The sequence below is a fragment of the Somniosus microcephalus genome, chromosome 8 (assembly GCF_052327205.1).
Source record: "Somniosus microcephalus isolate GS21.2 chromosome 8, FLI_Smic_1.0, whole genome shotgun sequence".
NCBI lineage: Eukaryota > Metazoa > Chordata > Chondrichthyes > Squaliformes > Somniosidae > Somniosus > Somniosus microcephalus.
In genome coordinates this window covers 75,892,794-75,916,920 of record NC_140994.1, presented here as the reverse complement: position 1 = coordinate 75,916,920, position 24,127 = coordinate 75,892,794, and the positions used below count along the sequence as shown (strand labels likewise).

At 48.9% G+C, this 24,127-nt stretch overlaps 1 protein-coding gene across 9 annotated transcripts in view; it reads left to right on the top strand.

The window, feature by feature from the left end:
* Positions 1-24,127, top strand: part of pcdh15b (protocadherin-related 15b) — a 1,235,959-nt gene that overhangs the window by 273,003 nt on the left and 938,829 nt on the right. For all 9 annotated transcript variants that reach the window (XM_085994900.1, XM_085994899.1, XM_085994896.1 and 6 more), the window contains one exon: positions 10,471-10,536. In XM_085994900.1, the coding sequence (XP_085851026.1) occupies positions 10,471-10,536 (66 nt within the window). The remainder of the gene's footprint in view (positions 1-10,470; positions 10,537-24,127) is intronic.

Here is a 24,127-nt window from a genome sequence, read left to right as displayed (position 1 = left end):
CAACAAGGAGGAGAGCTAACTGGTTTCGCGCAGCAATAGCTCAGGTATTTTTGGACTCAGGCCAAAGCGCTGCAAGTGCCCTGTTGGAAATTTGACTGTTTGCCAGCATTTGATGGGGGTTGCATGGGGTGCCAACGCGGAGTTTCAGCGCCATGTGCGTAGGGCTCGCAGACGCGGGGTCAGAGGGGCAGCCCTGGCTAGAGGAAAAGGGTCAACAGGCGTCGGCAACATAGGCCTTACCCAGTCAGGGTATACCGCCAGCAGCGCTCCTACCTCACCATGAGTGGCGCGCGATGTGTAAGAAGGCTGAGATTCTGAAAGGAGGTGGTTGCAGAGATCTGCCACCTGCTTCGCAGAGATCTGCGTCCAAAGCTCAGGTGCAGGACGTCTCTGTCGGTGGAAGTGAAGGTGACAGTGGCATTGAACTTCTATGCCACCGGCTCCTTCCAATCCGCTGCTGGGGACATAGCTAACATATCCCAGTTCGGCGTGCATCGCTGCATCCACCAGGTGACCGATGCCCTTTTCAGAAGGAGACGCCAATTCATCTCCTTCCCCATGGCCCTGGAGAGCCAGCATCAGCGTGCAGTGGGATTTGCAAGACTCGCGGCCTTCCCCTTGGTGCAGGGCGCCATTGACTGTACGCATGTGGCTTTGCGGGCACCTCTGGAGCATGGCGAGCAGTATCGCAACCGGAAGGGCTACCATTCTCTCAATGTGCAGCTGGTGTGTGACCACAAGCAGCGCATCCTGGCTGTCAATGCCCGCTTTCCAGGCAGCTGCCACGATGCCTTTATCCTGCGGCAGAGTACTGTGCATGACATGTTCGAGGCACAGCCTCCCCCAAGAGGATGGCTACTCGGGGACAAAGGCTATCCTTTGTGTACCTGGCTCATGACCCCGCTCCGCGCGCCCAGGACCGCTGCTGAAGAGGCATACAACGAGAGCCATCAAAGGAGCAGAAACATCATCGAGCAAACTATTGGGGTCCTCAAGCAGCGGTTCCGCTGCCTTGATCATTCCAGCGGATCTCTGCAGTATTCGCCGCACCGGGTCTCCCAATTTGTCGTAGTTTGCTGCATGCTACACAACCTGGCTCTCCGCAGGATTCAGGCACTGCCACCTGACATTGGACCACCACCTCAGGAGGAGGAGCAGGAGGAGCAGGAGGAGGAGGAGGAGTACGTTCCCAGGAGGGAGCGACAAGGTCCAAGGGCCGTCCGTCGCCAGCTTATTGAACGTAACTTCTAAGCCCCCTGTCAGGGAATGCCTTGTGGCCATGAAGGAAGATGAATGCAGCCGCTCCGCAAGCACTCAGCCGGCGAAGGCAACAAAGACTAACAAGAACAACCATGGACACTGTCTGAATAAAGATAAATTTATATTTGACAAAAATGAAACCCCTTCCCACATGAATCCCAAAAACAATCAACGGCCCCCACAAAAAGTGCAACAAATGAGTCACTCCCACAACCTGGGAAGGAGTAACTCCACATTTGAACAAACCAGGCCTCAACCTCGGCCTTAACGCAAAAAACATACCCATAAACAAAACAACCATGGCCAAAATAAAGATGTCCACCGCCATATAAAATGAAAGCTGGCCACACCCTCTACTTAGTGGCCCGCCAGGGCAAGACCTTGTCCAGCCTTTTGGCGCCCCTGCCCGGCCTGCTGCTCCTCCGCAAGCTCTGCCCAGTGGCTGCTGCGAGGCTGGGGGAAGGCGCCTGAGGGTCAGATGTCCTTCCGCCAGATGGCCTTGGGGGGCGGCCTACACGGGCTTTGGGCCTCGAGGGGCCGGCTGTTGATTGGCGCACATGTGCCTGCCCACCATCAGCTCCAGCCGCTTGCCGTTGACGCTCCACTGGGGGAGTGGCGGCGACGGATGGCGCAATGTGGGCAAGCTGGCGTATTGGAGGCGCTGGCTGGTGATGTCGCACGCTGGCACTCGCCCGGGCCCGCACTGCAGGATCCGCACCAATCAGCCGAAGGGCGGATCGCTATGCTGCTGCAGCGCGGCGGGTGTCCTGGCGATGCCTGGCTGAGGCAGCGCGTGTGGCAGCAGTGAGTGCCCCTGTTGCCCTGGTCTGCGCCCGCATCACATCCGCCACTGACTTGACGGCATCAGCCAGCGACTCCATCGCCGGAGCCATCCGTTCCACTACCTCCATCATCATCCGGCCACTCTCGGCATTTGATGCCCCAAACTCCCGCACACTGGTCACCAGCGACTCGATGGCCTCAGGCATCCGTCCCACCACCTGCATGAGCCCTGTGTGGCGGCGGTCTGAACCCTCGGCCATTTTGTCCAGCTGGCGCGCCTCCTCCGAGGTGAAGGTGGCCGGACTGGAGGCGGGACTCTCCCGCTGGGGAGCAGGGGTCCGAGCTAGGCGACCCTTGCCACGTTGCTGGCGCCGAATGTGCGCAGCAACTGCACTCCCCTCCGATCCTGGGGGGAAGGCCGCGGCCCACCCGCAGCCCTCCTGGGTGGCTGGACGCCACTGGTCCCAGCAGCTGCACTCCCCTCCGAAAGTTGCTCCAGGCTCTCGTCCAGGGAAGACGTGTCCAACACTTCGCCCTCTGCTGCGGGACCTGAGTCCTCCCCTGATGGTCCGGGTTGCTCTTCCTCCTCCTCCTCCTCCTGTTCGGAGGGGCTGTCACTGGCAGCTTCAGGGAGCTCTTCGTCACCAGCTGAAAGCAGGAAGGCACAAGAGTAGCTTCAGAGTGAGGAGAGGGTGTCAGCGAGGGAGTCATGACTGGTGGCATTCAGCGCATTGGTGGCATAGTGGCAAAGGAGGTAGCTCGGATGCGCAAGTGCGACGAGAGAGGGCCAAAAGGCGAGGTCCTTACCATTGCCGGGCAGCGGAGGGTCGGCTTCTCCGCACGCTCTGGGCACAATCACCCGGCCTCCCATGAGGCCACTCACGCGCTCCTCCAGGGGAGTGAGCTTCTGGAACTTGGGGCGGCCTTCCCCGGTGATGTCGCGGCGCTTGCGATTATTCGCAAGTTTAGCCTGCAAGAGAAAGGACGGGCTCTAAGTACGGTGTGTAGCCGTGACGTAGTGTGCACTGCCTCCCATGGTGGAATAGCTTGGCCAGAATGTAGCCCTGATCTAGTGTGCACTGCCTCCCATGGTGGAATAGCTTGGCCAGAGTGTAGCCCTGATCTAGTGTGCACTGCCTCCCATGGTGGAATAGCTTGGCCAGTGTGTAAAGTGCAGAATGTGCAATTGATGCTCATGACCGTCCCAAAGCTGCTGGCTGAGGGCTGCCCATTAGGCCTTTCAGGTCCCTTTGCCCATCATGTCAGATGTACATGCAAGAATGAGGAGGAGAGTGGAAAGGGTACTTACCCTGACAATCCTGGTCAGGTCATTGTATTTCTTCCGACATTGCACCTTGTCCCTGGGGGCATCGCCGTAGGACGACACCCTGGTGGCGAACTCCCTCCAGGCTTTGGTGTAGACGCGGTGGGTGGGATTCCTGCCAGTGCCTGGGAACAAGATCCTGCGCCTCTTTTCCAATGCTGTCAGCATGATATCCAGATCACGCTCTGAGAAGCGCAGGGCACGCTCACAGGCCTTCTCATGCGTTGCCATGGCTCCTTGTGCTCAGCAGCAGTGTTGAGGCCTAGTTTGAAAGCTGCAGTGTGCAGGGCGTGGCAGCAGACCAAATCGTCCCTTCCCCCTTTAAGAGCTGGCCAGCGCCACGGGGTCTGCTGTCAATCAAAAAATGACCGCACCCGCGCTGCGCCCCGCCTCGGCGCTATCCCTCTGCACCGCCGGCTTAGCGCCTAAAGATAGTCGTGTAACGCCTCTTTTAGCGCTCCAGCAACCTCTTAGGGCGAAGCGACTGAATTTCGGCGAAGGGGGCGCAACTTTGGGGCGGGCGCTAAAGTTGGGCGGGCGCTAACGTTAGCGCCCCAAAACTGGCAAAACTGAATTTCTAGGCCCATGTCTATTTCCTTAATGGCTGAGTAAACAGCCCTTGGAGGTTAGTGTAAACAAACTGATTGTCCTGTGGTCACGCCCAACCGCAATTGATTGGCAGTCTCAAGTGGTTCAACATTGTAGCAGGTTAGTGTAAACAAACATGGATTGTCCTGCAGGGAGGGAAACTCCCTTAACTGCCTTTGATTGACAGTTTAACTACTCCATTGCTTCAAGGGCTGTTTTTTTTCTTCTAAATCCTTTGTCAGCCATCTTTGATTTTCCCTTTTCATATGCACACAGTCTGTGTGGTGTCTCCTGCCACGAGGTCGGACAGCCACCTTTGATTATCCTTTCTCACAGACAGACACAGGCTGCCTTTTCAGTCCTATTTGTCAGCCCGTGCTTTGAAGAGAGACTGTCCTTTTGTCTTCTGCCACGAGGTCTGATGGCCATTTTGATCCCTGGATTTTTAAAGCTATATTCTACCCAGGTATTTTTTAATCAAAAAATCAATCTTCGGAACTGTAGGAAATTTCAAAATTATTGCGAAATCCTACAGTCCCCCATCGGATACTAAAACTTGCTTGTAGTATCCTGTCCAAATGTGAGCAATAATTTCTGACCCCCCACAAACCACCTTCCCTTAATACTTATCTAAATCTATCTTCGATCCCTGACATATCCATCTCCCCTACCCAGAGAGAATCGCAGTACACGTAGGCATCTATTGACAGAAAAACAAGATTAATTAAATAATCAATACACGGAGGGGTCCAATGCCCCTGCACCACTCGTATTTACAATAATTCAAGCATGGAGGGGTCCGATGCCCCTGCACCACTTGTGACATAATTTTAACAAGACACAACATCTTTAATGGGACTGTCACCCAGCCAACATATCTGCTAAAAATACACATGGAAGAAAACGAGCTTCCCCCTTTTTTTTATTACAATGCAATTGCCTGACACTTTATTAAATGGCACTATTCTTCAGCCATAAATGTATTTTGAATTTTCACCATCTGCAAGCACAATTCCTAAGCATATGCAATTTGTTCCCTTAACTCCAAACAAGCAGTAAAATAATTAATAAGCTTTTGTAAATTCTTAATCTTAATTGAATTTCCAATAACAGTTTAAATGTTGTGGGCATCTGCCTCCTGCAGACCCCTTCCTTCGTGGGCTAGGAGTGCTCCTTCTTTGAGCATCCAACGACACGCTGGTCCTCTGTGCCTTCCGGAACTCTGAAAAGGACTAAAAAAAAATCTAGCCAGGTCCCCTGGCTCGGGGGGGGGGGGGGGGAGTGTAATCAGGCCCCACAACCACGATCCACAATGCAATTCTGGAACGGTACCATACTTAAAACTTATACACTAATAATAATTGCAATATAAAATCTAAAATTAACACGCACTACTTTAATCCTTTATTGCACATTACTTGCACAAAGCTATATACAAGCGCCGCCCGTCTCCAGGCGGCCAGCCTAATCCCTGTTTGGCTACCACAGGTTGCCCCCTGCGGCGTGGCTGTACTGGTTCCAACTTCGAGTGCCTCGCAGCTTATGGCTGCTGGTTGGGGACTTCTGCCTTTGGCTTCTCCCTGACTCGGGAGACCGCCCTACTCCACTGGAAAGTGGGTGACCATACTTTCTTGGGCTGGGGTACCCGAAGAGATCTCCTAGGGAGTGTCGCTGGTGGGGCTACCCTGGTGAACAGACCCTTAGCTCGGGTCACACTCCCTGCTGGCTGGGGATCTCCTCCTTTGGGTCCCTCCCTTCCTAAACCTGGGTAGGGGACAGGCAATCCCTTGCCACCAGCTGCCGGTGGCTGAGAGCCTTCCCTTTCAGGTCTAAAACCTGGTTCAAGCTCCTCCCCGGAGTCCCACAAGAGAGGGGGAATCACTAGGGCCAAGTGCTGGGGGACTTCTCCTCTCATACACGTGACTGCGCCTGCGTGAGCAGTCTGTATGTGTGTACGCGCTGCAGGCTGTGGATTTCTAATCTCAGGCACAATCCCAGCTGCCTGTTCCCTTGCCCCTGCTTAAACAACCTGCATTGTTTGATATAACTGGCTGCCTGCCAGTAATCCTGTTCAAAATCCTTTTCCCTCACCAGGGCGGCTTTAAATGTGGAATCTTGGGCCTGGACCTGCTTTTGGTCTGGGGCCAAAGCTATCCCCTGTTTGCCCCCCTTATCCCAGATTGTTGCTACCGGACCTGCTCTACAGGGGTCCCAGAACTCTACTTTCCTGTTCCCCTGCTTAAACAGCTCACACTGGTCATGAATAGCTCCTCCCCTAACACAAGCCACAGCACCTGCCTGTGCAGCCTGTGAGCTTGTACCCGCTGTGGGCTGGGGATTTCCGTCCTCAGGTTCACTCCCAGCTGCCTATTTCCCTGTGGATCCCATTAAGTTAAATGGGACCTGGTTAGACCGGGGGGAATTGGTCAGGTCTTCCGAGTGGACCACCATGCTGGAGGCTCCAGTGTCCACCGAATATCTCCCCTGCACCATCTTCACCCCCATCTCAACATAGGGCCTGTTCACCTCAGCACTTTTGCGGGGACACAGGTCAACAGGTTGCGCTGGCTCCAGCCATTGCTGAGAGTGGGATGGGGCAGATGGGGTCAAAGCACCGGTGGTGGCTGCTACGCTCCCCTAGCCAGTCAGAAGAGACCGCACTACCTCCAATAGTGACTCGACCCAGGGGGGGGAAATTCCTGTCTCTACCACCTCATCCTCCACCCCCCTTTGCTGCCAGAGCTCCTGAAAGCTCGGACCTGCCTTCGGGCTGATCAGACATATCATCCCCTTTGCCCTCTTTAACGCCATATTCAAGCTTTCTATCTCTGCCCTACAGGGGCCATGATCTGCTTCCTCAAACCCTATCTCACAGGCCAGGTTATATGCTGCCTTTACCTCCCTAACCTTTTCCTCCTGCTCTTTTATTTCTTGTATGAGGCGAGCGTTCTCCTCCCGCACCCTCTTCTCATTGCTCTTGCCCTCTGCAACTAGCCACTTCAGGTACTCTGACTCGTGCCTCGTGTGGCTTTTGCACTCACTAAACTGGACCACCAGGTGCTCCATCTTGGCCTGGTATTCTTCGACCTCCCTTTCCCTATCCCAACTCTCTGCTCTAGATTCCCTAAGCCAGCGGGTAACTTCCCCAAGCCTGCGGGCACCTAACCACAAACAGACCAGTGGGATAAAAAGCAAACCAATAACTGCTGCTCTCTCCAGACCCAAACCACCATCTGCCACATTGCACGCCGTTGCCGACGCTCCTGCCACGGTCGCCATTTTGTAGGAATTAATAAGCGGGGTTGGGGTTATTGTTTCTGGCCAGTCAGAAGCCTCTGAGCTGCTCCAGGGACACCCATGCGGTTTCGAATCGCTCCCCTATTCCTGGTTCTGACCGCCGGACTTATTCGGTAGCAATGTAGACAGAAGAACGTGACTCGTGGTTGGGTGCAAAACAGGCCAGTATTTATTGAAACAAAAAGAAAGAAACAACTTAAAAATCATCGATACAACACACTTATGCCTGGTACAGCACTTTACTTCTCACAGTACACTTTAGTGTCTACTACCGCATTCGTTTGCTTAATAGAACACTGTTACTTAAATGCAGCACTTTACTTCTTAGTACAACACTGTTACTTAGTTACAGCACTTTTAATACAGCTACTTAGTGTTCACTACAGCACTTTTCTGCTTAGTGCAACACTGTTACTTAGATACAGCACTTTTAATACAGCTACTTAGTGTTCACTACAGCACTTTTCTGCTTAATGCAACACTGTTACTTAAATAGGGGAGGAAAAAACGGACACAATGAGGGAAAATTGACTAAAATTACAGTTTAACAAGATTTCCCTTAATTCCCACCCTTATACCTATTCTAAGTTGCCTTGTAATGGGCCAGAAAAAGTATGCTCACCAATGAACGCCTGCCCCGTGCCCTTGCGGTCTTAGATTCTTCACCACCCTGAAGATAGAGATACCCCAGTGTTTAAAAGTAACTGCTGGTATTCCACTCCCTTGGGCGGGCTCCCAAGTTGTAGAGGGCACGGAGGCGAGGCTGCAGAGAGAGAGCGAGATGGCTTCTTGAGAAGTTATCTTATACCCCATTTGGGGCCGAAATCTTCCCGCCCAAATCCGGATGCATCTGGGCTAAACAAAAGGGATCCAAACTGTCCCCATTGACTGTGATGGGTTTTGAATGAATCACCCATTCATTGTGATGGGTTTTTGAATGCATCCCCATTCTTGTGATGGGTTGAATGAAACTGTCCCAGTTTGAAAAACCATGTCTATTTCCTTAATGGCTGAGTAAACAGCCCTTGGAGGTTAGTGTAAACAAACTGATTGTCCTGTGGTCACGCCCAACCGCAATTGATTGGCAGTCTCAAGTGGTTCAACATTATAGCAGTTTAGTGTAAACAAACATTGATTGTCCTGCAGGGAGGGAAACTCCCTGAACTGCCTTTGATTGACAGTTTAACTACTCCATTGCTTCAAGGGCTGGGTTTTTTTCTAAATCCTTTGTCAGCCATCTTTGATTTTCCCTTTTCATATGCACACAGTCTGTGTGGTGTCTCCTGCCACGAGGTCGGACAGCCATCTTTGATTAACCTTTTTCACAGACACACACAGGCTGCCTTTTCAGTCCTCTTTGTCAGCCCGTGCTTTGAAGAGAGACTGTCCTTTTGTCTTCTGCCACGAGGTCTGATGGCCATTTTGATCCCTGGATTTTTAAAGGTATATTCTACCCAGGTATTTTTTAATCAAAAAGTCAATCTTCGGAACTGTAGGAAATTTCAAAATTATTGCAAAATCCTACAAACTTAAAGTAATTAATATTAGTAAAGTAAAAGTACTGGAGAAATTAATGTGACCAAAAGTAGACAAATCCCCTGGACCTGATGTTTTACGTCCTAGGGTTCTAAAAGAGGTGGCTGCAGAGATAGTGGATGCATTGGTTATGATCTTCCAAAATTCCCTTGATTCTATAACGGTCCCCATGGATTGGAAAGTAGCAAATGTAACACCGCGATTCATGAAAGGAAGGAAGAGAGAAAATGGGGAACTGCAGACCAGTTAACATGACATCAGTGGTTGGGAAAATGCTGGAATCCATTATTAAGGAAATGGTAACAGGGCACTTAGAAAATCATAATATGATCAGGCATAGTTAACATGGTTTTATGAAAGGGAAATCGTGTTTGACAAATCCATTAGAGTTTTTGTGGATGTAACTAACAGAGTAGATAAAGGGGAACCCAATGGATGTAGTATATTTGGATTTTCAAAAGGCTTTTAATAAGATGTCACATGAAAGTTTGTTACACAAAATAAGGCTCATGGGTTGTGGGTAATATATTAGCACAGATAGAGGATTGGTTAAAGGAGAGAAAACAGAGTAGGAATAAACGTGTCACTTTCAGGTTGGCCGGCTGTTACTAGTGGGGTGCTGCAAGGATCAGTGCTATTTACAATCTATATTAATGACTTGGATGAAGGGACCAAGTATAATGTATCCAAGTTTGTTGGTGATACAAAGCTAGGTGGGAAAATAAGCTGTGAGGAGGACACAGAGTCTGCAAAGGGATATAGACAGGTTAAGTGAGTGGGCAAGCAGGTAGCAGATGGAGTGTAATGTGGGGAAATGTGAGTTTATTCACTTTGGTAGAAAGAATAGAAAAACAATTAAATGTTGTTGTTCAGAGGGATTTGGGTGTCCTTGTACATGAAACACAGAAAGTTAACATGCAAGTACAGCAAGCAATTAGGAAGGAAAATAGTATGTTGGTCTTTATTGGAAGAGGGTTGGAGTACAAGGGTAAGGAAGTCTTGCTACAATTGTACAGGGCTTTGGTGAGATCACACCTGGAGTACTGTGCACAGTATTTGGTCTCCATACCTTAGGAAGGACATACCTGCCTTAGAGGGGGTGCAGCAAAGGTTCACTAGATTGATCCCTTGGATGAGGGGGTTGACCTATGAGAAGTGATTGAGTAGAATGGGCCTATACTCTCTGGAGTTTTGAAGAAGGAGAAGTGATTTCATTGAAACCTATAAGATTCTGAGAGGGCTTGACAGGGTAGATGCTGAGAGGCTGTTTTCCCTGTCTGTAGAGTCTAGAACTAGGGGGCATAATCTCAGAATAAGGGGTCGGCCATTTAGGACTGAGATGAGAAAGGTCTTCACTTGGAAGGTTGTTAATTTTTGGAATTCTCTACCCCAGAGGGCTGTGGGTGCTCAGTCGTTGAGTATATTCAAGGCTGAGATCGTTAGATTTTTGGACTCTAAGCAAATCAGTGGATATAGAGATTGGGCGGGATAGCTGAGTTAAGGTTGAAGATCAGCCATGATCTTATTGAATGGCAGAGCAGACACGAGGGGCTGTGTGGCCTACTCCTGCTCCTATTTCTTATGCTCTTATGTTCTTAACTTTAAGCATCTAAGATGTGGCCTTTATTAAAGTATGTGTGTGTTTATTTATATATATATAATGTTTTTGTTGCTACTGACAGATTGCAAGCTGGCAAGATCAGGTCCTCCAGCAACAATAGTAGCCATTGATGAAGAAAGCCGAAATGGTGAGTAGCATTTTACGTTCGAACTTATTCAAATCATTTGCAAGTTTGATTTTGACAGCTTGAAGCAGAAAAAAACATTGTGGCAAAAATCCTGTAATGGAAATTATTGTTGACTTTGAATAATCTAAATTCAAGCGTGTAAATTGAATTTAATTCAGTGGGTTATGCATGTAGAGCTATGAGTCATGAAGCCAGAAGTTTCTGTTGATGATAACAGTTGACAAATGCTTAACATGTTTGTATGACATTTATCTGTCCACTATTTTAATAGAGGTATTAGCCCAACATTAATTTCTAGCCTGTAATGATTCCAGGCCAATAGTGCAGTCATCTTCTGTTACATGACAATGAAGCTATACCAACGCGACATGCCTTGGAGTGTGCATCTTTCGTACTTAAAAAAGAAAATGATTCTCGAGTATTGTGGCATGAATAGTTGGCATTTTTGAATGATTTCGGGTCACAAATGCAGTCACTTTTTGCACATATTGCATTACAGTGAAGTTAAACCAACAACAAATTTCTTGACATGCACTTAACTAAGGGAAGGTGCAGCAGACAGATCTAGGATAAAAAAATATTTCCATGTATAGTCTATTTCTGAAACTTCAGTCATTTGTACATTAAAAAATTGAATTATGTAACAATTTAAATTTAGCAATGCAAATAGCAGAGCAAAGTGGGAATATAGTGCAAAAAAATGGAATTATGAGAGGATTTAAATCAAGTGGTGGAGACTATAATCTGGCATGAAGAGTTGCATTAGCAAATGATTGTGATTATTATTCTGAAACACCAGATTCCAGGATGGAATATGTGTGATTAGTACTCAATATTAGGACGTAAGAAAAATTTGCAGGGCTGTGGGGAATGAGCAGAGTAATTGGATTGGTCGTTCAAAGAGCCAGCATGGGCACGATGGCCGAATGGCCTCCTTCTGTGCTGTAAGATTCCATGGAGAAAGAAATAACTTGTATTTATATAGCAGTGTAGGAATTAACGAATTCCTACGAATAACGGAAATCGACACAAGAGAACAATCAAACAGGTCTTTACTCAACGGATATGCCACAAGGACTCCCTGGGCAGTCCCGTAGTTTGCGACGTGATGTCATCGCGTTTGCCTGCGTTTTCCCGTGCTCTTAAAGGGGCCACGCCCCGTACATGCAAACTCTATGTACAAAACACAGTAATGCCTAACACAATGGTACAGGTTTAGGCTGGTGTTAGAACATCGTTAAAGAGAATTATATACAGTTAGCCAGAGTCATTCAGTGGTTCTGCCACATGCGCCCCCCCCCAGAATTCGCTTTAACGGACAAAGTCAAACAGTGAGGGGGTCTGACGAGCCTGTCAGAACGACTCCTGTACTCTCGAGGCGGAGGCTGCAGGGCGGCTGGAGGTCTGGCGGGCGGTCGCACTTGGTCTGCCGTAACGACGATGGGTGGCCGACCCCGTCTCGGCGGTTGTGCTGTCTCGACGGGGCGGTCGAGGTCCAAATGTGCTGGCTTTAAGCGGTCGACCGAAATGTGGTCCGGTTTACCACCGACGTCTACCATCAAGGTTTTGTCCCCTGCTTCCAACACACGGAAGGGACCGGTATATGGGGCCTTGAGCGGATCCCTATGTGCGACATGGCGAATAAAAACGTATTCAGCCTTGTGAAGCTCTGTGGGAACATGTGACCTCTGCAGTCCGTGGTGCGAAGTGGGCACCAGTGCAAAACATCTGGCCGCCTCTTGGTGACTAGCAAGCTGGGCATACGTGGACCAGAGCTCCGTTGATGTTGGTAGGACGTCCCCCGGGACTCACAGCGGCTGACCATACACAAGCTCCACTGATGAAGAGTGAAGGTTTCCTTTGGGGGCCGTGCGAAGGCCCAACAGGACCCACGGTAGCTTGTCTGCCCATCCAGTGTCCTGGAGGCTGGCCCTCAGGGCGGCCTTCATTGAGCAGTGGAAGCACTCGCAGAGGCCATTCGCCTGTGGGTGGTGGGCTGTGATGCGGTGTAATTTGACACCGAGTCCTTGGGCCACTGCATTCCAGAGTTCGGAGGAAAACTGTGGTCCCCTGTCCGACGAAATATCTGCGGGCACTCCGAACCGGGCGGTCCAGGAGGAAATGAACGCCCTGGCCACGTCCGCCGAAGTAGTGGATGACAGGGGGACCGCCTCTGGCCATCTGGTGGTGCGGTCAACCATGGTCAGGATGTGTGAAAAACCATGGGAGGGTGGGAGTGGTCCTACCAGGTCCACGTTGACATGGGCAAAACGTCGCTCCGAAACTGTGAAGGTGGCCAACGGAGCTTTGATGTGGCGCTGTACCTTGGCCTTTTGGCAGACCACGCAGGTTTTGGCCCAGTCGCGGACACCTTTATGCATGCCATGCCATACAAATTTCGCTGACATCAGTTTCTGAGAGGCCTTCATTCCAGGGTGTGACAACCCATGTATTGCGTCAAACACTTTGCGGCGCCAGACGACCGGCACGACAGGGCGAGGATCCTATACGGAGACGTCACACAACAGCGTGGTACCTGCCGAATGGAACTTGACGTCGGCCAACTGGAGGCCAGTGATGGCCGTTCTGTAAGCTTGGACTTCCGGGTCTGAGGCTTGATCCGCTGCCATGAGGGTGTAGTCGATGCCCAAATGAACCGTATTGACGAACGCGCGGGAGAGGCAGTCTGCCACCAGGTTGTCCTTACCGGCCACGTGCCGTATATCCGTGGTGAATTCGGATATGTAGGTCAGTTGACGCTGCTGATGGGCTGACCACGGTTCGGCGGTCTTGGACATTGCAAAGGTCAGCGGCTTATGGTCCACAAAGGCGGTGAAAGGACATCCTTCCAGACGGAACCGAAAATGGCGGATGGCCAGAAAAAGGGCGAGCAACTCCCGGTCGAACGTGCTGTATGATCTCTCGTTCTGCCGTAGTTGACGGCTGAAGAATGCCAATGGCTGCCACGTCCCGTTCACCCACTGCTGTTGCACGGCACCGACTGCGTAGTCCGACGAATCGGTGGTGAGGGCGATGGTGGCTCCTGGCAGCGGGTGCGCCAGCATAGTCGCGTTGGCTAAGGCGCTTTTGGTGTCGGCGAATGCTCGGGCCATGTCATCCGTCCAGTCTACCGGGTTCTTGCCAGTCTTGCCCTTGAGGGCCTTGTACAGGGGCTGCATGAGTAGTGCCGCCTTCGGCATGAAACGGTGGTGAAAGTTTACCATGCCTAGGAATTCCTGCAGGGCCTTTATGTTCTGCGGGCATGGAAAGGATGTCACCGCCTCTACCTTCGAAGGTAAAGGAACCGCTCCCTCTGAGGTGATGCGATGCCCCAGGAAGTCAATTTGGTGCAGGCCAAACTGACACTTGGCCAGGTTGATAATCAGGCCGTGTTGGCTGAGGTGTCGAAAAAGGGTGTGTAGGTGACAGGTATGTTCTTCCTTAGTAGGACTGGCAATTAGAATGTCATCCAGGTAGACGAAGAGGAACTTGAGGTCCCACAGCACGGAGTCCATCAGGCATTGGAAAGCCTGGGCGGCGTTCTTTAACCCAAACGGCATTCGTAAAAACTCGAAGAGGCCGAATGGGTTGATGACTGCAGTCTTGTGGACGTCTTGTGGATGAACTGGGACCTGGTGGTAGCCCCGGATGAGGTCAACTTTAGAGAACACGGTGTTCCCTGCCAAATGGGTGGAGAAATCCTGGATATGGGGGATCGGGTACCGATCGGGAGTGGTGGCGTCGATAGGCGCCGCATGGCCGCCATCCGCCGCCAGGCTTCGGGACGATATGGAGGGGTGAAGACCAGGGACTATTCGACCGGCAAATAATCCCTAACCATTCCATGGGTGCGAACTCCGCCTTTGCGACCGCCAGCTTGCCAGGTTCCAGGCGCCGGGCCCGTGCGTAGACCGGGGGGCCGTTGGTGGTGATGTGGTGTTCCACACCATGTTTCGTGGCTGTGGAGGAGAATGTGGGTCTTGTCAGGTCGGGGAATTTGCCGAGCAGGCGAGCAAACTCATCAGGAGTCGGGAACGCACAGGAGACAGTGCGTGATGTAGTGTTACTGCGGTAACACGGAAGAGAATTAAAAGTTGCTGCGTTGATCAGCCGCTGGTTCCTGATGTCGACCAGGAGGCTGTTGGCGCACAGGAAATCCGCGCCGAGGAGGGGCTGGGAAACTTTGGCCGTAAAAAATCCCAGTGAAAACGTTGCCCCCCGAGGCACACATCCACTCGTCGTCTGCCGAAGGTCCAAATTGCTCCGCCATTGGCCGCTTCAAGGGTGGGGCCGTGATTCCCCGTCTGCACATCCAGGGCGGACGCAGGTAAAATGCTGCACTGCGCTCCGGTGTCGCACAGAAAACGACGACCGGAGAGAGTATCGGTGATGAACAGCAATTTTCCCGCGTTGCCAATCGCCATCGCAGGCGCGGGGTGCCCGTTAGGCCCATTCCTCGGTGGTCGCAGTTGTTGTTTTTTTTGGGGTAAACTGCAGGGAGGGCGGCAACGCTTCGCCTTCGCGCCGAACTGCGCGTGGTAGAAACACAGTCCAGCAGGCTGACGAGCTGGGGCAGTATCTGCGAGGGATGGGTGCCTCGTGGCGGCGCAGTACTACCGAGTTACAGCGAAAATTTTGTCAGCCTCCGCAGCGAGTGTTGCGCAGTCTTCAACTTCAGATCTGGCCAGGGCAGCTTGTACCTGTTCAGGCAGTTGGCTGAGGAAAATCTCGCGGAATAGGAAACATTCCCGTTCTGAGCCCAGGAGTGTTAGCATTTGGCTCATCAACTCTGAAGTCTTGGAGTCCCCGAGCCCGGGCATAGCGAGTAATCGACGGGCGCGCTCCGATTTCGTGAGTCTGAAAACCTGCAGTAACTGCGCTTTGAGGGTTTCATACTTGCGCTCCGTTGGGGGATTTGCAAGGAGGCTGATGATCCGAGAGGCGGTAGAGCTGTTGAGTGCGGAGACCATGTAAAGATACTAGGTCTGATCCGCATCGATGTTCCTCAGGGCGAACTGGGCCTCGACCTGAATAAACCACGAGGGCGCTTGCTGCCCCCAGAACTGCGGTAGCTTCAGCGAAACGGCATTTGCTTCCATGCTATGCTCTTCTTTTGTGAAAACGTTCAAAAAAACAGGGTGACCAATGTAGGAATTAATGAATTCCTACGAATAACGGAGATCGACACAAGAGAACAATCAAACAGGTCTTTACTCAACGGATATGCCACGAGGACTCCCTGGGCAGTCCCGTGGTTTGCAACGTGACGTCATCGCGTTTTCCCGCGCTCTTAAAGGGGCCATGCCCCGTACATGCAAACTCTGTATACAAAACACAGTAATGCCTAACACAATGGTACAGGGTTAGGCTGGTGTTAGAACATTTTTAAAGAGAATTATATACAGTTAGCCAGAGTCATTCAGTGGTTCTGCCACAGCAGCTTTCTTATCCACTTTTGGAGTGTATTCACTGTTGTAATGTAGGAAAACATGGCAGGCAGTTTAAACACAGCAAGGTCCCACAAACAGCAATGAGATGGGTGACCAGTTACTCTGTTTTTGGAGTGTGTGAATTGAGGGCTAAATGTTGTCCAGGACACACAAAATTAATAGTGTCATTGGCTATTTTACATCCAACTGAGCAGGCAGATGGGGCTTTGGTGTACCATCTCATTCAAAAGACAGTGCAGTACTACCATAGTGCTTCTCTGAAATGCCAGCCTAAATTATGCGCTTATGTCCTAGACGGGGGCTTGGACCCACAACCTTCTGTTTCAGAGGTGAGAGTGCTACCAACTGAGCCAAGGCTGAAACCTAAATGAAATTTTCAGCTGTGCTGGTTATGCAGCAATGCCAAATGCAGCAACTCGCTAAGTACAAGATTAATATCTGAATTTTCAAATATGCAGTTATCAATCACATTGGCTTAAAGTCGATAGCAGCAACATAATTTATGTACTCGACACAAACATCTAAGTAGTTGCATAGTGAAATTACATTACCATATCGATAATTTTTAAACAGCAGACTACCCTTGGGCTACAATACATGTGGTCTGCTTGGCTGCAAGGCCTAGTATTTCAGTTTTGCAACCAACTTTGGACTCTCTGGATGTTTGAAACAATAAATGGCTCCCGTGGGTAGAATAAATACCAAGACTGCCGGCAGACACATGCATTAGTGCACAGGAGACATTATTTACTGAGTGCACTTGAGGATTGCTACACTTACTGCTATTATGCTGCAGTCAAAACCTGAACATATGGATAAATGCACTACCTCCTGCTTAATGGTCTTCTGGGACTGGAGACTTTCTTACAATTAAGCAAGTTACGCAAACAAATAATTGACATTGAAATAACCGATTAGTTACACTTTACATTTCCTTTTAGTAGAAAGATTTAACTTTCTGTATTTGGTCTGTTGTTTTAACTCGCCCTATGGCTTCGTGCACAAAATACTGAAAGAAGGAAACAAACTTCCCCAGAGCGCGGGGGGTTTAGTTAAAGATGGGTTCTGGTCACCACACTTCAGGAAGGATGTGAAGGCCCTTGAGAGGGTGCAGAGGAGATTTACCAGAATGGTTCCGGGGATGGGGGATCTTAGCTACAAGGACAGGTTGGAGCAGCTGGATTTGTTTTCATTAGAGCAAAGGAGGTTGCGGGGTGATTTGATAGAAGTGTACAAGATTAAAACGGGTTTGGATAGGCTAGACGGGGAAAGGCTGTTCCCACTAGTTGATGGTACAAGGACTAGGGGGACACAGATTTAAGGTTTTGGGCAAGAGATACAGGGGGGATGTGAGGGAAAACTTTTTTACGCAGCAAGTGGTGAGGACCTGGAACTCGCTGCCGATGGAAGTGGTGGAAGCGGAGACACGCAATGTTTTCAAGGGGAGACTGGATAGGCACCTGAGGGAAATAAACTTGCAGGGCTACAGGGATAGAGTGGGGGAATGGGACTGACTGGATTGCTCTACAGAGAGCCGGCACAGACTCAATGGGCCGAATGGCCTCCTTCTGTGCCGTTATGTCTCTATGACTGAGGCAGCGACTTACCTCCTCTGATCCCACTGCCTTCCTGCCATGTCCCAATATTAACCTCTGTTTTGAGCAGGCAATTGGGACACCTGCAGGAAAGAAGTGAGGTGCTGGTCATGGGGACCCAATCTGCAATTTTAGTTGGAGGCCTGAGTGGGGGGGCAGTGTTGCGCGCACCGTACCTGCTCCCCCTTTAAAATCGGGGCCCAAGATTCTGATTTGACTTTGTTGAAGCTTTTACACGTTGGTGTGTTCTGCTGAGGTGTTTGACAGACCGTTGATGATTTTTATTGATGCTGCTCAGCTCAGTTGTAATGAATTATTATGGAACTAAACAAGCCAGAATTAATCTGAAGGCCAAAGCTGAAGCAAATAGGCATGAAGGTAAATGTATTCAATTATGTTGGTTAATTTAAAAAAGGGATGGTTTTGAAGAAGGCCCCACACTGACTCCACCCCAAATTATTTGTTCAAAATATACATTTTTAAAAAATGTTGGGTTTTTGTTTTAACTCTTTTTACTCTTTAGAGTAATGAGAGGTATGAATCAACCAAGCTTTAAACTTTTCTAAAATAATGGTTTGATTAACATTAAAATACAACAAGTTTTAAAGATAGAGGGGGAGAAATTGAGTATAACTTTAGCGATAATGAAAAAGTAGCGCCGGGTGCTACGCCAGTGAATCCGACGTGAACTTCAGGGTTAGTGCTCCAGGAAGGAAGTGCAGCGCTAAATCAAGTGTTACCGCTTCACTTGGAGCGCTGAAGTTCAGCAAGAGGGGCGGTAGCTATGCAGTGCTGCCAGGAACGGAGGCTCCTTCCCTCCCTTAAAGGGAAGGGCCATTGCTGCAGGCACTGCATTAAATCGATGTCCCTCGTCGCCGACAGCAGCCACGATCCACGACGACCAGCCCCAAGCACTCTAACAGAGCGCAGGGCTGATCAATCGCGGCATAGGAAAAAGTTGAAAAAACAATCTTAAGGGTGAAAACAAATTTTTCATTGACACAAGCGGCCTTACCTTTAAATACCACTCCCCAAGCAGCCGGCCTCCCGAACAACGGTGCCTGCAGCTGTCGGTGTTATCGCCCGGCGATGCTGCAGTGGGCGGAAGCAAAGTTCGGATCCAGGGCGCTGTGTAGCCGAATGATGTCACGATCTCCGGGCGCAGGAGATTGTGGCGCTAATGGTTATTGCCGCCGCAAACCTCCATGTCAATTTCATGGGCGTTGGTACTATTACTGCGCTCGGTTACAAAACCGGTAGCGCCCTGTTATCGCCCCCCCCCTCCCCCGAGGCGCTAATGGGAGGTGCAAAGGAGACAAATTTCTAGCTCTCTAGAGATTCATACACTCTTAATTAGAAGTACAACTTGAGACTCAGAATGGCCAATTCTTCTGCTTCGGGAGACTGAGGTTAGTAATCCATTAACATCCTGCATGGTTGTTCCTCTGGACTGTCTCTGGTCGGTCTTGTGGACAGTCTCCTCTTTCACTTTGGAATGGCTGTTCTTATACCGTTCCTGCTGACAAAAAGATGCTTTTCATTAACTTTCAATTCTCTCTCACATGGTTACACAGACTGATGCTGCCAAACAGCACCTGGTGTTTACGACGGTTTCCCACAATCTCTCAAGACCTCCTCATCTGTAGCCTTCCAGCCACAGTAAATAATAATTCTAAAAGGTCTAAGAGTGTTAAAAAAACAAGCCTGAAGGCTTTGTGTCTTAATGCAAGGAGCATTCATAATAAGGTGGATGAATTAGCTGTGCAAATAGAGGTAAATGGATATGATATGATTGGGATTACGGAAACATGGCTCCAGGGTGGCCAAGGCTGGGAACTCAACATCCAGGGGTATTCAATATGCAGGAAAGATAGGCAAAAAGGAAAAGGAGGTGGGGTAGCATTGCTGGTTAAAGAGGGGATTAACACAATTGTAAGGAAGGATATTCGCTCTGATGATGTGGAATCTGTATGGGTAGAAGTGAGAAATACCAAGGGGCAGAAAACATTAGTGGGAGTAGTACATAGACCTCCAAACAATAATGCAGAGGTTGGGGATGGCATTAAAAGGGAAATTAGAGAAGCGTGCCATAAGGGCACAGCAGTTATCATGGGTGACTTTAATCTACATATAGATTGGGCTAACCAAATTAGTGACAATACTGTGGAGGAGGAATTCCTGGAGTGTATACGGGATGGTTTCCTGGACCAATATGTCGAGGAACCAACCAGAGATCAGGCCATCTTAGACTGGGTATTGTGTAATGAGAAAGGATTAATTAGCAATCTTGTTGTGCGACACCCCTTGTGTTGGAGCGATCATAATATAGAATTCTTCATTAAGATGGAGAGTGAAGTAGTTGACTCAGAGACTAGGGTCCTGAATTTAAAAAAAGGAAACTACGATGGTATGAGGCGCGAGTTGGGTAGGATTGATTGGGGAATGTCACTCAAAGGGTTGACGGTGGATAGGCAATGGCAAACATTCAAAGATCGCATGGATGAACTACAGAATTTGTTCATCCCAGTTTGGCATAAAAATAAAACAAAAAAGGTGACTCAACCGTGGCTAACAAGGGAAATTAGGGATAACATAAGATCCAAGGAGAGGACATATAAATTGGCAAGAAAAAGCAGTAAACCTGAGGATTGGGAGCAGTTTAGGATTCAACAAAGGAGGACAAAGGGATTAATTAAGAAAGGGAAAATAGAATATGAGAGTAAGCTTTCAGGGAACATAAAAACTGACTGTAAAAGCTTTTATAGATATGTGAAGAGAAAAAGATTGGTGAAGTCAAGCGTAGGTCCCTTGCAGTCAGAATCAGGGGAATTTATAATGGGGAACAAAGAAATGGCTGACCAATTAAATACATACTTTGATTCTGTCTTCACAAAGGAGGACACAAATATCCTCCCAGAGATGTCGGGGAACATAGAGTCTAATGAGAGGGAGGAACTGAAAGAAATCAGTATTTGTAGGGAAATAGTGTTAGGGAAATTGACGGGATTGAAGGCCGGTAAATCCCCAGGGCCTGATAATCTACATCCTAGGGTACTTAAGGAAGTGGCCCTAGAAATTGTAGATGCATTGCTGGTCATCTTCCAAAATTCGATAGACTCTGGAACAGTACCCATGGATTGGAGGGTAGCTAATGTTACCGCACTATTCAAAAAAGGTGGTAGAGAGAAAACGGGGAATTATAGACCGGTAAGCCTGACATCGGTAGTGGGGAAAATGCTAGAGTCCATTAAAGCAGATGTAATAGCAGAGCACTTGGAAAACAGTGAAAGGATCGGACAAAGTCAACATGGATTCACAAAAGGTAAATCGTGCTGGACGAATCTACTGGAATTTTTTGAGGATGTAACTGGTAAAATAGATAAGGGAGAACCAGTGGATGTGTGTATTTGGACTTTCAGAAGGCTTTCGATAAGGTCCCGCATAAGAGATTAGCGTGTAAAGTTAAGGCACATGGGATTGGGGGCAAGGTATTGACTTGGATAGAGAACTGGTTGGCAGACAGAAAGCAAAGAGTTGGAATAAACGGATCTTTTTCCGAGTGGCAGGCAGTGACTAGTGGGGTACCGCAGGGATCGGTCCTTGGACCCCAGCTATTCACAATTTATATTAATGATCTAGACGAGGGAACTAGATGTAACTCCAAGTTTGCAGACGACACAAAGCTGGGTGGGCGTGTGTGCTGTGAGGAGGATGCTGAGAAACTCCAGTATGATCTGGACAGGTTGGGTGATTGGGCAGAAGCATGGCAGATGCAATATAATGTGGATAAATGCGAGGTTATCCACTTTGATGTCAAAAACAGGAAGGCAGATTATTATCTGAATGGCAATAGATTGGAAGAAGGGGAAGTGCAACGGGACCTGGGTGTCCTTGTGCAATAGTCGCTGAAGGTAAGCATGCAGGTGCAGCAGGCGGTTAAGAAGGCAAATGGTATGTTGGCCATCGTAGCGAGAGGGTTCGAGTACAGGAACAAGGATGTCTTGCTGTAGTTGTACAGGGCCTTGGTGAGACCACATCTTGAGTATTGTGTGTAGTTTTGGTCGCCTTATTTGAGGAAGGATGTTCTTGCCATGGAGGGAGCGCAGCGAAGATTCACCAGGCTGATACCTGGGATGGCAGGAATGACGTATGAGGAGAGATTGGGTCGATTTGGCTTATACTCGCTGGAGTTTAGAAGAATGAGAGGGGATCTCATTGAAACTTATAAAATTCTGACAGGACTAGACAGACTAGATGCAGGAACGATGTTCCCGATGGCCGGGGAGTCCAGAACCAGGGGTCACAGTCTAAGGATAAGGGGTAAGCCATTTGGGACAGAGATGAAGAGGAATTTCTTCACCCATAGTGTGATGAACCTGTGGAATTCTCTACCACAGAAAGCAGTAGAGGCCAATTCATTAAATATATTCAAGAAGGAGTTAGATATATTTCTTAAGGCTAAAGGGATCAAGGGATATGGAGAGAAGGCAGGGACAGGGTACTGAATTTGGATGATCAGCCATGATCTCATTGAATGGCGGAGCAGGCTCGAGGGGCCGAATGGCCTACTCCTGCTCCTATCTTCTAATCTGCATAACACTTTGCGAATTTCGTCAACATTCCCAGCATGCCTTCTTGAACAGTCAGTTAAAAGGGTTAAATTAGGAGGACAGGTTGCATAGACTAGGCTTGTATTCCCTTGACTTGGAAATATATCGCTGTTCCTTCATCATCGCTTGGTCAAAGTCCTAGAACTCCCTCCCTAACAGCACTGCGCAGTGCTTCAAGATGGTGGCTCACCACTACCTTATCATGGGCAATTAAATCAAACAAGATCATCTACAATTCTTTTTAGATCACTATATTTTAAGTGTTATTTTATCCTATTGACATTGGTGTACAAGAAAGCAAAGCCAGGAAGGCTACATATTTGATTTGTTTACCTGCATGCTATTTATTGAGTTTTTGTTTCCTGTGTTACAATCTTTTTTTTAAATGTTTTTACTTCCAACGTTCTTCCCTCCTATCCTGAATGTAGCGACTTTAAAAAAATTAATTCTTGGGATTTGGGCATCGTTGTCAAGGCTTGCATTTATTGCCCATCCATATTCGCCCTTGTGAAGGTGGTGGTGGGCCTTCTTCTTGAACCACTGTCATCCATGTGGTGAAGGTACTCCCATAATGCTGTTAGGTTGGGTGTTCCAGGAATTTGACTCATCCAACAATGAAGGAATTACTAAGTGTCAGTTTGATGTGTGGCTTGGAGGGGAACTTGGAGATGGTGGTGTTCCCATGCACCTGCTGCTCTTGTCTTTCTAGGTGGTCTAGGTCTCGGGTTTGGGAAATGCTACTGAAAAAGCCTTGGTGAGTTGCTGCAGTGCATCCTATTGATAATACACACTGCAGCCATGGTGCACTGGTGGTGGAGGAGGTGGATGTTTAAGGTGATGGATGGCATGCTGAGTCACCATCCCACAGATGCCCACAGCCCTTTGGTGAATCACTCACGTGTTCATTCTTATTGTCTGAGCTGATAGTGAGTGTCAATCATGGAGGGAGCCACTAGATATCAATCAGAAGTGGGGATACTAACTGATACTTTCCTTCCTGATTTCTTGTCAGTATGGCTCAGTAATGATGCATTCTTAAGATTGTTTGTAATAAAATGCATTGGGCCTGAATTTGCAGTTGGAGGCTTCCCATGGGCGGATGCCTCCGAATGGCAAAAAATCTGTGCTCCTACCTGATGGTCCTGGATCCGCGGAGACTCACGCTCATGGGCCTCCATGTGTAGAGGCCCACATGCCCCAGGGGCGCAGGCAGTTCGCAAGTGCCCCTGGGATCACGTGGGCCAACCCAACCAATGAAAGAAGGGAATCCCCATTCATGCTTATGACGATATACGAGAGCAGATGACTGAGGTACCGAATGAGTAATTTGCATCTGTTTTCACAAAAGAAGAGGATGAAGTTAATGTTGCAGTAGAAATGGGGGTGGGGGTGTAGAGATATTTACTCGGATAAAAGTAGATAGAAAGGGGGTGCTAAATAGGTTGGCATCACTTAAAGTTAACAAGTCACCCTGTCCAGACGGGATGCATCCTCGGTTGCCAAAGGAAGCTAGGGTGGCGATAGCAGAAGCTCTGACCACATTCTTTCAATCCTCCTTGGATATTGGAGTGGTGCCAGAGGATTGGAAGACTGCAAATGTTACACCCATGTTCAAAAAAGGGGAGAGGGATAAACTTGGTAACTACAGGCCAATCAATCTAACGTCAGTGACGGGATTGTCAAGGATCAAAATTAATTCTCACTTGGAGAAGCATGGGCTAATAAGGGACAGCCAGCATGGATTTGTTAAAGGCAAATCATGTCTGACTAACCTGATTGAGTTCTTAAATGAAGTAGCAGAGAGGATTGATGAAGGTAGTGCAGTAGATGTATATATAGACTTTCAAAAGGCATTTGATAATGTACCACATAACAGACTTATTCGGAAAGTAGAAGCACAGTGGCAACTTGGGTACGTAGTTGGCGAAGGGCTAGG